Source organism: Ornithorhynchus anatinus, chromosome 1 (assembly GCF_004115215.2).
Source record: "Ornithorhynchus anatinus isolate Pmale09 chromosome 1, mOrnAna1.pri.v4, whole genome shotgun sequence".
Taxonomy (NCBI): Eukaryota; Metazoa; Chordata; class Mammalia; order Monotremata; family Ornithorhynchidae; genus Ornithorhynchus; species Ornithorhynchus anatinus.
The window spans coordinates 56,575,205-56,591,737 of record NC_041728.1 but is presented as its reverse complement, the minus strand read 5'-3'; the positions used below and the strand labels follow the sequence as shown (position 1 = coordinate 56,591,737).

Sequence of the window (16,533 nt, the reverse complement as noted above, 5' to 3'; positions counted from 1 at the left end):
GTACTACTGATTAATTGGGACAGAGTAGGGGAGGGAGGAGAGAAGTAATCACTCGAGTGTAGAGATTACCACAATTCTCAGACTGGCAAACTGGGGGAAAAAAAACTAAAGTTTTGGGGAGGGGTCAGTTTGCCGTCCTGCTGCTCTCGATAAATAGGACATGGTCTTGATTCCGAGAAGGCCACTCTAAGTGAGGAAAAAGAACCACCCTGGGAAAGTAGCTGCCCATTCAAAACTTTCACTTTAAATTGCTAACTTTCCATACACAACTCCCTATCCCTGGCAAAGAGGACAAAATCAGGTAGGTTAAAAAAAAAAAAAAAAACACGCCGACAGCTGTGAGGTCTTGAGTCCTGAGCAGCAAGTTAATGGGATTGCCAGAGATACTTGGTATATAAAGTGACTTAAGTGACTTTGGAGTTTTCCTATGACTTATAAATCACCCTTTTTGCCAAGTTGTGAAACTAATGATACAATACTATACAACCAAAGTAAATTAAAAACCATAAAAATGCAAATATTAAAAATATGTCGATTTGAAAACTTGGCTTGATGAGCAAAGTACGTGAAAATGCATAATAGTAGTTGTGGTTTTTGTTAAGTGCTTATTATCTGCCAAGCACTGCTGTACTAAGCGCTGGGGTAGATAAAAGATAATCAGGTTGGAAACAATCCCCAGTCTCACATGGGGCTCTCAGACCAATAGTCGCATACTGTACAGCTGAGGAAATGGACGCACAGAGAAGTGACTTGCCCAAGTTCACACAACAGAAGGCGAGTGGCAGAAATGGGATAGAGGCCAAGTCTTCTGGATCCCAGACCCATGCTCTTTCCGCTAGGCCACGCAGTTTCCCCATAAACCAAGTTATTTAAGTAGAAAAACTAAGAAAGACACTTTACCTTTCGTATGTACTCCTAATCTGTAGGACCCAAATGTGAAAATTTTTCCTCCGACATTTTCGATTACAGACTGAGGAAGATTCTATTGGAACAAAAGCATAACCTTACTTTCCAAAATACATTTGACCTTTAAGAAAAAAAAGTCACCAGGAAAGGAATACCACAAAACGATTTAGTACAAAATTTGCACAGGGACTAAAAAAGTCTTCAGGTTCAGAAAAAATGTCAGCAGTTTATCCTGCCAGATGCCGCATCTCCTCGATTCCAGTGAAGGAGTCTTTTGGCTTCGCATTCTAGGTACCTGGGCAAGGTGGCGCCCAGCTCATTCTGTGAGTGAGCCTAATAGGGTGTAAGTGAGGAGACAGGTTTAATGGTTGTGTGGGGACAGTAGTTGGGAGGTTTTGAGGTTAGGGAAGAAGCAGTGTGCCTAGACGATTAGATCTGCTTAGACTGTAAGCCCGTCAATGGGCAGGGACTGTCTCTAATCTGTTGCCGACTTGTACATTCCAAACGCTTAGTACAGTGTTCTGCACACAGTACGCGCTCAATAAATACTATTGAATGAATCTGGTGTGCACCCATGCTAAGGTGGGGAAGAAACAAGAGGTCAGCAGAGTCAGTTGCCTTGGACTGCTTTCTGGGTACAGAGCACTGTACTAAGCGCTTGGGAGAATATAACAGAATAAGTAGACGCTTCACCTGCCCGTAAAGAGCTTCCTGTCTAGAGGAGGGAGGCATTAAAATAAATTACAAACATGTACATATGTGCTTTAGGGCTGAGGGCGGGGTGAATAAAAAGTATGAATCCAAGTGCCAGGGTGACAGAGAAGGGAGATTAGGGGAAATGAGGCCTTAATTAAGGCCTCTTGGAGGTGGTGTGTTTTTAATATGGATTTGAAGGTGAGGGAAGAGAGTGAAGATCAGCTGTAGGATAAAAAGGGGGACAGAGTTCGGGCAATCGGGGGATTGGCAGCAAGACAGAGGAGATCAAGGTACGGCGAGTAGGTTGGTGTTATAGAAGCAAAGTGAACAAGCTGGGTTGTGGTAGGATATCAGTAAGGTGACAAAATGGGGGCTTCAGATCCAAATGATAAGTAGTGTCTGTCTGACGCAAAGGTGGATGGTTAAACGCTGGAGATTCTTAAAGCATGGGGAAAAAGACTGATTTTTTTTGTTTGTTTTAGAAAAGTGATCTGGGCACCAGAGTGAGATATGGAGCAGAGTGCGAAGTGAAAGGAGGCAGGGAGGTCAGCAATGAAACTGATGCAATAACAGAGAAATGAGAAGAAATGGTTGGTTGGGGGAAAAAAATCAAGAGGTATCATCAACACGGAGGTTGAAATTCTGAAGGAACAGGAGGAAAGGAGGGAGGCAACAAAATCCATACCTAATTTATCAATGGCACTGAATGCTTTGTGAGCAGCACTGTATTAAGCACACGGAAGACTACAACGTATCAGAGTTGGTAGACATGTTCCTTGCTGCCCACAACAAGTTTACAGTCTAGAGATGGCAGTGCAAGAGATGGCACCAGGAGGGATGGAGATAATAGTAACTAGTAGGTTCAAAAAGTTGGTAGAGATGGCCAACAAGAGATCTGAAGGAAGAGAGAGAGGGGAGGGGGTGGGATGGTGCAAAGGCGATCTTGCAGAGGTGAGAAGCAGGCAGCCTCCTCACTCTGATTCTTGCGGGGTGGGGGAGGAGAATGGGAGAAGATGAGGCCCCCTAGAGCGAGTGGATACAGTGTCGTCAGGTAAGAGGCAGGCCTCGGTGAGGGACAAGGAACAGGTTGAGAATAAGGGAAAGTCTGCTCATAATAGAGCATGGTTCCACAGACCCGATGTGAGAGATTCAGGAAGGGAAGGCAGCAAGCTCGTTATAGACCAGGGAACCTGTCTGCTAATTCTGTTGGATTATACTTCCCCAAGCGCTTAGTAAAGCACCCTGCTCATGGTAAGCACTCAATAAATACCACTGATTGGTGATACCAGGGACACTAGTCAGGTGCCAGGTGGCGTGACGTAGAACAGGAATGTGGAAGGAGGGAACAAGTGCGAGGGAAGGATAATGTCAAGCAGCTATTCAGGTGCCACTCAACTGCAGCTTCCTCAATGCTCTAAACTTAGAGAGAGCTTTTTTATCTCCTCCAGTCCTTTGAGGGAGAGAGAGGAGCCCCAAGTTGATTTGTGAGCATCATCTGGCTCAGCAGCCGTGATCTCTGGGGACTGCTGCCCTGTGGGAGAGACCACAGAAGAGTGCCAGTGCTGTGCACAGTGTCAGAGTCTGGCAGGTGGTTGTCGTGAGCTTCGCCACCTGCATCAGCTAATTTTCTTCAGACTTCTTGAACCCCGTCTACCCAATGGAATACCCTTGGTGGTTCTCTGGGGCAGAAATCTGACCCAGTACTGGCAGGGTCCCAAGTAGGCAAAACCCAAGGTGGTCCTCCTTCCACTGAACCAACTCTAATATTCCTCTACAGAACAATGTTCTTGATGGTAACTACTACAAAATGACAATAACTCCATGGTCTAAAGGAAACAAGGATGTGAATTTCACTGCCAAAAATCATTAATGGCATTTATCAAAAATGCTATCGGAGAAGAAGTTAAAACTTCCATTCCTGGACAGACTCCAATTCAGTTTTAAACACAGTATCTTGCAAATCAGCTAGAAGTCTTCATGTGAAAAATGCTATTTTCATAAGAACTTGTAGCTGTTCATGTCTAATTTAACTTACTGGACTGTTACTATTTTATTCTTTACATTGTGGATTCATTCTGTTAAATCGTGTTTTCGATACTGTCAGATCGCTCCACATTCTACATCTGTAGAGATTCTCACCCACTGGACCAAAGAAAACGCTTTAGTTTTTCCTTAGAAATGGCATTTCTATTGCGGGGAAAGGGGGAGGAGAGTGAGCAAGAAATGGGTGGGAAAAAAGGGCCCAGCAGCAAAGCTTTCTCACCTTTACGGAGCCTATCCTCAGACTAACTCAGAAGAAGAGGGAGAGGATGAGAAGACTTTCAAATGTCCTGCCATCTAGTTTCTGCCAAAAATAAAGCATTTTGGAGAGTTTGGACTGGAACACGACTGGGGAACGAAGGAATATTATGTGAGAATATCAGCCTTTTGGACTCTGCGTGCATGTTATCAAAGAACTGATTTTGTGTGGTGTCAGAACGGTAGTGAGCGTTACCGTGTGATTTTTTCCTTATCGTGATGTTGCCACAAGACCCAATCTCGCGATTTAGGAAAAGGACATATGTTCAAATGGTCTACAATACATTTAAATTCTACAAGAAGTTTCATACCTTGCTTTCGCTGATTTCCCGTATCCATTCCTTCACCAGGTTATTTAACTTTCCCAAAATTAAAATCCTGTGGATGACACAAATATTGACATTTTAAACGTATTTGAAATTAAGCTTCTCCAAATTCCTTTAGAACATTCAATATTACTCCGCAGGTAACTCAACAATTTTTGTAGCCAGGTACCAAAAAACACTTCCCAATTAATATCTCTTCTCAGAAGCATGGAGGCAACTTCTTGCAATTATAAAGAATGATGGAGGAATAAGTGAATGATGGCCAAAATATTCCCATTCCCCTTAGCTGGCTAGTTTTACCTTAAAGGATGTTACTTAAAAGACAAAATGCTTAGAAAAGACTTCAGACAGGACAAAACCAAATCTGAAGTATATTCACCCTCTGATCCACAAACTCCCGTCGCAGAAAGGGTTGAGCATGACCTACAATACAGGAATCACGGGGTGGCGGTGGGAGGGGAGACCCAAAATACTCGCAAATTACCTCAAGACCTTAAAAATGGATGGTCTTTTACATTTGGGAGCAAAAAAAGAATCCTGAACTCAACTGAGACACGGTCATTTTCCTTGACCAAGGGTCAACAGTAGCACCTAATGAGAAAGGCTCACCTGCGCTGCAGTTCCTCTTCCTCTTCAAAAACCCCAAAGGGCTTCAGGGTTTCAATGAGCTTCTGTGTAAGGATGCAGTCAGTCTCCTTGGGAGCTGCTAAACTGATAGGTGAGGTAATGCCATAATGTTTCTGTGGCGCTTGAATTTGTTGTGATCCCTGGGTCGTAACTGGACTGAAATGTAAATTGATACAATTACTGCCAGAACCCATTTTTTTCCTATCACATTAGCATGATCACAGGGAAAAAAAACATATATACCACATAAACAGAACAACGTAGAAAAAGGTAAACCGTAAACTCATTATGGGCCGGGGACGTGCCGGCTAATTCTGCTGTACTGTACTCTCCAAATGCTTAGTACAGTGCTCTGCACATAGTAAACACTCATTAATACCCTTGACTGATTGAAATACCGTAGGTGTAAGCTAGGTAAAAATGATGCCCCATCCCTGACTCAAGTAGTCTGGGTCGCAAATAATGAGTTTGCGCTGAAATAAGTTGCCATTCTCAAAGTTTAGTTAAAGTGAATAAAATTGACATGAAAATGAAGCTCCAATAACTTGCATAGAATGGTGACAATTTAACACATGAATGGGAAAATTAAAGAAATGAATAAAATAAATTGCAACTTAGAATATAATCATTTCCTGACTAATTATTTGCCATCTGGATTTGCAAAAAAGACTCTAATACATCAGTTCAACGGCCTACAACATGATTATACGTTTTGAAGAGGGGGTGGAAAAATCCAGGGACACACCTCTGTGCCCCTAAACCGTACTGTCCTGGAAGTCCCAGCCACCTGCAAAAGCAGACCACAGTCAGGGGGAGGGGGCTGACCTCAGCCCGCTCTCTTCTTCCCTACACATCCTCCCAACAACACGTTGCAAGCTATGGCACCCAGACACAGGCAGACACGGGTCCCTTCCCCTCCCCTCAGCACTGCGCTCATCCGCTCATTTGCATATATTTTTATTACTCTATTTTGTTAATGAGATGTACAGCCCCTTGATTCTATTTACTGCTATTCTTTTTGTCTGTCTGCCTCCCCCGATTAGACTATAAGCCCGTCAATGGGCAGGGACCGTCTCTATCTGTTGCCGAATTGTACATTCCAAGCGCTCAGTACAGTGCTCTGCACATAGTAAGCGCTCAATAAATACTATTGAATGAATGGGTAAGATATAGGCACAACGAGACCAACTGAGACCAAGTGGTGGCAGAGACCACGCTAATTGAACGGCAGAGAGAGATGAAAAAAACAGAATGGGAGGGAATAAATGTCTTTTCACGGAATGCAAGGAAATCATATGAAATTTGTTATGGCTGAAAATACTTCTGGGTTCAAATGGGGTTTGGATAGTCATGGATGAGGCGTTCACAATGGGTTATTACAGGGAAAATTAGGGATGTTAGCTGATGCACCTGTAAATGTACAGTTCAAAGCCATAGAGGGCAACCGTTACAATGTTTCCCCAAACAACTCTTCTCCCAGAAGCCAAATACTAGCTGGCCAGACCACTTGTCTTTCCTAGTATGGGTATCACTAATCCGCCCAACTATGAACTCATTTCAACACCATAAGCCTGGCTAATTAAGTTTTTAAGATCCTTAAGGAAAGACTGTATCAGACAAGATTTTAATCTATCTATATGGCTTGTGTGAATTCCTTATTAGGGGATTGATTATCGAGGAAGAGAGGTAATATGGGTAAGAAAGTGGGAGAGGGAGAGACACACTACACACTTCAATACAAAGGACACCAGGATCCTGCTACTATCAATCTTTAAAAAAAAAAAGTGTCAGCTAACAGTACAATATGTCTCCCAACTTGTGTAGCATTTGGCTAAAGGTTTTTTTTTTAAAAAAATACTATTATTAAATAGTATTTGTTAAGTGCTTACTCTGTGCCAGGCCCTGAACTAAGCACTGGGGTAGATACAAGCTAATCAGGCTGGACACAGTCCACCCCCCACAGTCTCAATCCCAATTTTACAGCTGAAGTAATACAGTGAAGTCACACAGCAAACTTAAGTGACTTGCCCGTGGTCACACAGCAGATAAGCGGCACGGCTTGATCAGAACCCGGGTCCTTCTGACTCACGGGTCCATGCTCCACCCAGTAGGCCACACTGCTTGTTCTCTATCTTCCACAGCATTCTTCTTTGGGAAAGAAGGGACATGCAGAACATTTCAGAGCTTAGTACAGTGCTCTGCACACAGTCAGCACTCAATAAATGCGACTGAATGAATTAAACCAATGGATGAGGAGACATTTAGGTTCCCATTCACCAATAATGGCACAGAGACGATTGAGTTTATAAATGCAAAATGGCAAGGAAACATCCAGCCTGGGGAATAAAGGGAAGAGGAAAACCCATGATCAAAATCAATTGTATCCAAGTGCACGGTTATAAACACTTGGGAGACTACAGAGTTGGTAGGCATGTGCCCTGTCCACAACGAGCAAGAACCAATTGTACTTGCTTTAAGAACTTTAAGAACTCTCACTATAAGCAAGTTACTGCAGGCCTGGACTTTAAGAAACTGACAGAAAAGCCGCATTTTCTAAACCTCTCACTTGTGATAACTTCTCTTGCAGAAAATAATAGTAGTAGTAGTAACTGGGATACTTGTTAAGTACTTACTATATGCTAGGCACTGTACTAAGCACTATACAGGGAAATTGGTTTGGACACAGTTCCTGTCCTATGTGGGGCTCACAGTTTCAATCCCCATTTTACAGATGAGGTTAACGGGCTCAGAGAAGCGAACTGACTCGCCTCAGGTCACGAGGCAGACAAGTGGTGGAGCTGGGAATAGACCCCATGACCGGACACTCAGGCCCATACTGTATTCCGCTACACCACGCTGCTTCTCAGGCGGATAATGCACCTCATTCGCAGCAGAACACAGTATGAGCTTACTTACATTTAGATCTCCAGATACGCAACTGCACCTTAATAAAATGGGAACATGGTAATTAACGTGTGCCTAAACAATTCTCTGCCTCTGACGAAAACACTTTCCGGCTTTTGCCAGTCCCTTTTAAGTCAGTGCTGGGCTGAACACACAAACAACCTAGGGTGGGCAGAGATGTCACGGCGGTTATGAAAACTATTCCAGGAACTGTCGAACCTTACCAACTGGATCATTTGTTCCCTATGATTCAGCCCCTTTTTTCAGCCTTTACCGCTGTACTAAGACCCCCAAGGGCTGAAAGATACAAGCCCTGCCCTGCCCTCCCAAGTTAACAGGGTTCTTTTGCTGTGCTTTTTTTGTTGTTACTGGTATTTGTTAAGCACTTACTACGTGCGAGGGAACTATAAAGAGTACTGGGGTAGACACAAGCTAACCAGGTTGGACAGTCCCCATCCTACGTGGGGCTCACAGTCTTACTTCACAGATGAGGTGACAGGCACAGAGAGTGACCTGCCCACGGTCACATGGCAAGACAAGTAGCAAAGTTGGGATTAGACCCTAGGCCTGCACTTTATCCACCAGACCCTGATAGGAGAGACTCGTGTCTGGAACTTATTCTCGGTTTCACATCCCCCCCAGTCTCCTCCTCTTCCCCTTTTTCAAACCTTACACTGCCAACAGGTCTCTGAGGCTCTATTCCACACTTACCCCCTTCCTGCTCGAGCACTAAGTGCCATCAACCTGGATAAGCCCGAACTCATCATAGGAGTGAAAGGCAGAAGAGACGCGCTCTTACCGGGATGAGAAGGAACTGGACTCAATCAGCTGTCCTGAGAGTTATCGCCAAGCAACTATTGACCACGCACATTGTAGTATATATTATAATTACTTATAATAATAATATAATAATGTTGGTATTTGTTAAGCGCTTACTATGTGCCAAGCACTGGTCTAAGCCTTGGGGTAGACACAAGGTAATCAGATTGTCCCACGTAGGACTCAGAGTCTTCATTTCCACTTTACAGATGAGGTAAGTGAGGCACAGAGAAGTTAAGTGACTTGCTCAAGGTCACACAGCGGAGCCACGCTGCTTCTCACTGAATAATGCTTGTCTCCCCCTCTAGTCTGTAAGCTCCTTATGGGCAGGGAACGTATCTGCTAATTCTCTTGTGTTGTACTCTCCCAAGAGTCTAGTACAGTCCTCTCCACATATTAATTGCTCAATAAATACGACCGATTGACTGATTGCCCCATTTTAGACAACTCGGTGTTTCCAAAGCAAGCTGTCACAGCTCTCTTCAACACACTTGGGCATTTGTATTTCCAACACTGCCAACTTGAAAGGGTAAGAATCAGTCCATTTCCAAAATGATTAAAGCAAGGGTTGTCGACGCTCTCCCCCTCCTCTGGTCTCTAAGATCTAAGAGATCATGTCTACCGACTGCTAGGTGGTACTCTCAAGGGCTTAGTACAATGCTCTGCACAAGCACTCAGTACGGTGCTCTGTACAGTTACACGCTCGAGGTGCATCGACTGACTGTAAAGGAGCCAAAACTAAACAACCGAAAAAAAAAACCCACCCCTGAGCACTCAGTGTGGAAACAGCCATACAACTCATGTTTCACCAAGCTGAACAAGGTACAAAGTGATGATGCTTCTCAGAAACAGCTTGTGCCACTGGTGGGGATGGAGAAGCAGAGGGGAATGGGGAACTCAACATGAGCAAGAGTGAGCTCCTCATCTTCCCTCCCAAGCCCGGTCCTCTCCCAGACTTCCCTATCACCGTGGATGGCACGACCATCCTTCCCGTCTCTCGCGCCCGCGATCTCGGTGTCATGCTTTGACTCGTCTCTCTCGTTCACCCCACACATCCGATCCCGTTACCGAGGACCTGCCGGTCTCACCTTTACGATATCGCCAAGATCCGCCCTCTCCTCTCCACCCGAACGGCTACCTTACCGCTACGGGCTCTCGTTATATCCCGGCTTAGACTACTGCGTCAGCCTCTCTCTGATCTCCCTTTCCTTCTCACTCGCCCCGCTTCAGTCTATTCTTCACCTCCGCTGCCCGGCTCATCTTCCCGCAGAAACGACCTGGGCCTGTCACTCCCCTTCTTAAACACCTCAGTGGTTGCCTATCGACCTCCGCTCCAAACAAAACTCCTCACTCTAGGCTTCGAGGCTCTCCATCACCTTGCCCCTTCCTACCTCTCCTCCCTTCTCTCTTTCTACCGCCCACCCCGCACGCTCCGCTCCTCTGCCGCCCACCTCCTCACCATCCCCCGGTCTCGCCTATCCCACGTCGATCCCTGGGCCACGTCCTCCCGCGGTCCTGGAATGCCCTCCCTCCTCACCTCAATCTAATTCTCTTCCCCTCTTCAAATCCCTAATTAAACCTCACCTCCTCCAAGAGGCCTTCCCAGACTGAGCTCCCCCCTTTTTCCCTCTGCTCCCTCTACGCCCCCCTTCATCTCTCCGCAGCTAAACCCTCTTCTCCCCCCTTCCCTCTCCTCCTCCCCCTCTCCTATCCCACCTTCTCAGCACTGTACTCGTCCGCTCGACTGTAGATATCTTTACCACCCTATTTATTTTATTTTGTTTAATGAGATGTACATCACCCTGATTCTATTTAGTTGCCATTGTTTTTACGAGATGTTCTTCCCCTTGACTCTATTTATTGCCATTGTTCTTGTCTCCCTTTCTCCCCCGATTAGACTGCACGCCCGTCAAATGGCAGGGACTGTCTCTGCTGCCGACTTGTTCATTCCAAGTGCACATAGTAAGCGCTCAATAAATACTATTGAATGAATGAATGAACGGTGAGGGAAGGGGAGAAGGGTGGTATTGTCGGGCCGCCACCACCGCTCCAAGACGGGGGCCTAAATCCATGACCCGAAGGGGATCAGTGCCCACCCAGATGGAGGATCCCGGGGGGGCTGGCAGACGCTGACTTTCTCCATACCTTCCCTCCATCCCCCCAGCCCAGGGACTGTTGGAAGGAGCACAGCCGCCCCAGCCATCTGCCGAGGATTTTACGGAGGCTGTAGCTGCCGTGCTCAACCTGAGAGCGGCTGTGCACCTTAGGATGTTCAGCGGGGTCAGTCCCGCCTTTGCCCAAGGCCCTGCCCTAGATGACTCTTTACCTCCTAGGAGAACCACGTAAGAGTCCCTGGTTGCAGACCCCAGGTTCAGAATAACCCACCAATCTGTTATCGCTCCAGAAACCGAGGCAAGGGGATAGCTTTTCCCCTCTGTGACATCCCCTCCTCCAAATTCCTTTGATTACAGGCCATCCATTAAGACTAGGAGGGCTATGTGCGTGGAAAGAATCAGAAAAATAGCTCAGGAAGATCACCACCCACTTCTTAAAAGACACCTGAATGTTCTTTGCCCTTTATTTTTAAAGCTAGCTACGAGAGTCTTCTCCCTTCTAATAATGCCGCAACAGTAAACCTAGGTTTCGGCTTGGTTTTTAGGGAACACCACTGATTCTCGGAAACAAGTCTGCTAAGTTCAAAGCTCTATGTGCCCAGCATCAATCTAAGAGACTGGCTCAATGAGAGCAAACATGCTATTCATTTGCAATGGTAGGACTAAACTACAGAAATCAGTTGGAGTACAATCAGTCCCTCAAAAACGCTTGTCTGTTACTGATTTAACGCCTGAATCATTTACTTCACAACAAAAGCAAGCAAATATCAAAAGGGGAAGAAAGTGGTCGCATACATGTACTTCGACTGTAAATTTAGAAGGCTATGGATTAAACAGTACTGTGTAAAATGTATTCTTCTGATTAAAGTCATTGTCCTAAGTCCTGAATTTACATGGCTGTGTATAAACTAAACATATACCTGGAGCGATAGTTTGTGGAAGGGGTTGGGATAAGATAAATTCCCTATCTTATGTCAGTTTTGCTAATAACAACCTCTCTCAGCTCATCTTTTCGCATTAGACAACCTGCAACCACCATCCTTGTGAATTGAAATTCTCCCCCAGTTTCCTCGAATGTTAATATTTGCTTGATGGTCTCTCTCCTGTATGTGTGTCAGATACAAAAAGTTGTCCTTCAAAACACAAAGGCAATGCTACTGATGAGATTCTACGTTGTCGAGGGTGGCGGATGAGTGCGTGACCTAGAGGAAAGAGAAGGGGCCTGGCAATCAGCAGGCCTGGGTCCTCATCCTGGCTCTACCTGTCTAATGTGTGACCTTGGGCAAGTCACAACTTCTCTGTGCCTCAGTTTCCTCATCTGTAAACTGGGGATTGAATCCCTCCTCCCAGTGAGGGCTTGACAAGTAACATACTACTACTACTATCACTAATAATAAAAGTATAAAGATTATCCCTTGCCGCACTAACAAGGGGCTACCCTTAGGTACTGTGGTCATTAATACCTTTCAGAGATTCAGGGAAGATGTCTTTGGTTTGGCTTCATCTTCAATCCACTTCCATTCCAAGCGTATTTATTGAGCGCTTACTGTGTGCAGAGCACGGTACTGAGCATTTGGAATGTACAATTCAGCAACAGGTAAGAGAAAATCCCTGCCCAACAACGGGCTCACAGTCTAAAAGGGGGAGACAGACTGCAAAACAAAACAAGTAGATAGGCAACCTCTTTTTATAAGGCATGTACCTTTACGTGTTTTCTATGCCAGAATGTAAACGTCAATAAAAACACGACTTTTTAGGGTGGCCCTGAGATCTACAGGCTATTGCCTATTTTACTGTCATCGTCCTCCCACCACTCGCCAAAAATATTCCCCTCGAACCCAGTTTCAATGTCCTCTATTCTTCGAAGGCAGTGTGGACAAATGGAAAGTGCAGTGGACACCAGGTTTTTCATCTTTGCTCCGGCACTTGATTACTGTGTGACCTTGGGCCTGGCAAGTCATTTAATTTTTCTGTGACTTGGTTTCCCCATTCATAAAATGGGACAGAGTACTCACTGTCCTGACCTCTAAGACTGTCAACCCCATGTAAGAGCAGGACTATCGGCTCTCATCTTTTATCTACCCCAGCTCTTGGCACAGTGCTTGGAGGGCGTGCTTAATAAAACCCATCATTATGTCTATGCTTCAAAAAGGCTTGGTTTTTGAGGTGAATGTTCATAGGACTAGACTTTACAAGGTAGGTGGATTTCTCCCCCAACAAGATTTGTCTGCTACTCTTTCCACGAGCTGTCCAGTGGAGAATTGACTGGATATCTGGATATCTCACCTGCCACAGGCAGGTGGCTGCTGTTCTAAGCCACAGTACCTTGAATGTCCCTCTAAACTGTAAGCTCCTTGGGGGCGGGGAACGTGTCTACCGATTCTGGAATACTGTACTCTCCCAAGTGCTTACTTCAGTGCTCTGCACACAAGTGCTCAATAAATACCACTGAATGATGCTCCATGATGCAAATGAGGGTTTTTTTGTGTGTGATTCCTAATCTGGCAGCATCAAACTGTCACACTGTAGGTGAAGGGCTCAAGTTTTCGGAATATCTTGTCTAGTCCTTTTTTCCCCATGCAGTTTACACAGTGCACTACACTAAGATGCTCCTGCCTCGTCAAAACTGACAAACCCAATGTTCTGAGCCAATCTACTGCACAGGATTTTGTTTAGGTTTTCTTCCGTTCTAGGAGACACCTGCTGGAGGTGGTTTTGTTCAGTAGTGATGAGCTGAATGAGCTGTCTACACCTTCTTATCCAGTCATCCTAAAGCCAAGAGTAAGCACTGAGAAATAGCCGGTGGCCTTGGAACAGAACAGAAACAAAGATTACAAAATGCGGCCACATCCCAGAACACACTGCTTGAGTAGGGAAAGAAAGCTAAGATAAGAAATCCTAGCACGCTTACTTAGTGGGTTCTGTTAGAGATCCTGTACTGAAGAAGTCATTTTAAGGGCCGACAAGCGTCAAGAGAAGTATTGGCCTAAAGCAGCACGGCTTAGTGGCTACAGCATAGGCCCGGGAGCCAGAAGGACCTGGGTTCTAATCCTGGCTCCGCCGATTATCTGCTGTGTGACCTTGGGCACATTATTCACTTCTCTGGGCCTCAGTTACCTCATCTGTAAAACGGGGATTAAGATTGTGAGCCCCAATGTGGGGCAGCACCGCGTCCAACCCGATCTGTTTGTATCCACCCCAGTGCTCGGTACGGTGCCTGGCACACTGTAAGCGATTAACCAACGCCACTATTATTAGTATTCCCCCTCCAACCTTGAAATGACTCAGTACCAACACGGATTCGGGAAACGTCTTGGAGGAGGTGAAAGTGAAGGCAGTGAGAAACTCTTCAGATCTCACCTGAACAAACGTCAACATTTTAGCATTTTGGTATTAGTTACTTAACTCTTTGAATTGGTTTATAAATTTCTAAATTCTGAAGAGATAAGTGATAGGCTACTAAATGCAAGCTGTGAAATCTTTAAAAATAGAAAGCGCTTCTCAGTCTTCTTTGGATTAAGTTGGGTATTGTGCTTTTTTATTTTACAATGACAGAATGAGGGAGGACGTAGGGAAGAGGCAGTGGTGAGAACAGAGAGAGCATCATTGCCAGTCATGACTGTCAAGCAAAACCCAAATGTGCTCCCCATCTGAAATGGAGTTCAGTTCCAAAGACAGGAGACTGCACTTCAACTCTCAGAGATTCTATGATCAGAGGAAAGCTACATATTTGAAGGTTTTGATAAGAAGCAAAGAAGGAACTGTGCTCAGCACATCCCAAGTGCTCCAATTCCATTGACTGGTTGACAGTGAAAATGTTCTGCATGAGCATAAGCCATGTATTTCAGTAGCTCAAGGACTGGTACGGAACAACTTCATCATTTGCTAAATAAACTGAAGACTAGTTTTTCTGAATTAAACTGATTTTAAACTCCAGGACAAGATGGATTTACTTTGGTTTCCTAAGTCAACAGGCACCTACAAGCATGTGACATTACCTAATTAGACTCCGCTGCAAGAAAGTGACACTGTAAACTACTGAGAGAGTTCTGACTGTGGCAGATCTAATGACACGAACGGTTCAGGTGACAACCTTATGATAAAACTATTCATCCTTGCACTTCAGTATGAATAACACTATTCTCAGAGTTGGGTGTAGATCAGTTAGATAAGGTATTGCCTGCCAATCCCCCACCGGGAACTTTTTCCTCCCCCAACCCAAGAGCCCCAAGGGGAAAGCTGAGGAAAACAAGCTATTCAGTGGCCAGACGCCCACACCTTAGGTTACAGCCACCAGTGTCCTCCTTCAGTCAGTCAGATTTATGGAGCGCTTACTGTGTGCACAGCACTGTACTAAGTGCTTGGGAGAGTACAATATAATAGGCTACCCTGCTTAGGTAGCCACATTCTCTGCCCTCAGTGAGCTTATAGCCATCTTTGCGGGGCATTTAGAAGTTGAATTAGAACTGATGTGGCCTGGGGAATCCAAAGGTTTAGTTTAATTAGGTAAAACCCTAAAAAATGCGGCAGCCACTACAAGGGTTGAAATGAAGATGGTTTGACTACTTACCAGAAAACTGAGGATATTAATGGGATTAGTGACATTTCCTAGGCACCCTAATCCATCCTAAAACTCTTCTTGGCAATTTGGGACAGTATAAACTAGACCATGAGTATCAAAATAATTGAATAGTTTTCTTTGCTCTTCCCTTCTACCTAATATTCCTATAAGGGAAGAAAAACGAGGTTCATGTTTCCCAGTAAAATGGAAGTGTAGTTTAGTGGCTTTTTTTTCCCCTACTCTCACTGCAAATGTTCTTCACAAGAGAAACGGTGAGCTAAATTTCAGACAATTTTGCTTTAGCACCACTGAAAACCAAAACATCAGCAGAGCTTCTAGGTACAGCACTAGAGGCAACATGACTTAGTGGAAAGAGCACTGCATCAGGAGTCACGAGACTTGATTTTGTTCCCAGATCCTTCACTTGCCTGCTGTATGACCTTGGGCAAGTCACTTAAACCACCTGTGCCTCAGTTTCCTCATCTGTTAAATGGGCATGAAATACCTCAGACTTTAGGTCCCATAAGGGAGAGGGTCTGCATCCAATCTGTTTATCTTTGACCTACCCCGGTACCTAGCACTGTGCTTGACATGTAATGGTAAAAGTAGCTACTTTTCAGGGCTCCCTTTCCAACCCCATGTAGAAGAATAAACTCCCGCCATTAGGAGAGGTCGGTGGCAGCATTCTCTTACACTACGCACATGAACGAGAAGGGAGGGAGAACTCCAAGCTCTACTGTTTTCTTCTATCTCCTTTCACTCACTGATAAATGTATTAAAAGCCTGGAACCTAAGGAACAGGAAGACTCAGTGACCCTTTTTTCTTTTTTAAATGGCACTTGTTAAGCACTTATGTATGTGCCAGGTGCTGTGGCAGATACAAGATAATCACGTAGGACATAGTCCACGTCGCACCTGGGGCTCACCGTCTTAATCCATTTTACAGATGAGGAAACTGAGGGTGGCTTAGCCACGGCCACACAGAAGCCAAGAGGCAGAACCAGGATTAGAACCCAGGTCCTCGGTTTCCCAGGCCCCAAGCCTTTGTGACTGGACCGAGGCTCACCCATCATTTATGATGAGAGCCCTACCTCAATCATCCTTAGCACTCCTAATTTTCCAATTCCTACATAAGATTCCTTCTTAAATAAAAAGTCACCTGATGGATCTCCACTGAGTGACCCGTTAATTCTCTGGAGTTCTCCAATGAGCACTTTTCCTCCTGACCCGCTGGCTATCAGTAAACAATACAGAAGGGGGATGTTGCTGTGGGGGGTGGGGA

General features: G+C 45.1%; 1 protein-coding gene across 1 annotated transcript in view; it reads right to left on the bottom strand.

The window, feature by feature from the left end:
* Window positions 1-16,533, bottom strand: part of PAPOLA (poly(A) polymerase alpha) — a 60,951-nt gene that overhangs the window by 31,688 nt on the left and 12,730 nt on the right. The window contains exons 2-4 of the mRNA XM_029070546.2: window positions 4,836-5,009; window positions 4,212-4,278; window positions 901-982 (exon numbers count right to left, since the gene is read on the bottom strand). Coding sequence (XP_028926379.1) covers window positions 901-982; window positions 4,212-4,278; window positions 4,836-5,009 — 323 coding nt within the window. The remainder of the gene's footprint in view (window positions 1-900; window positions 983-4,211; window positions 4,279-4,835; window positions 5,010-16,533) is intronic.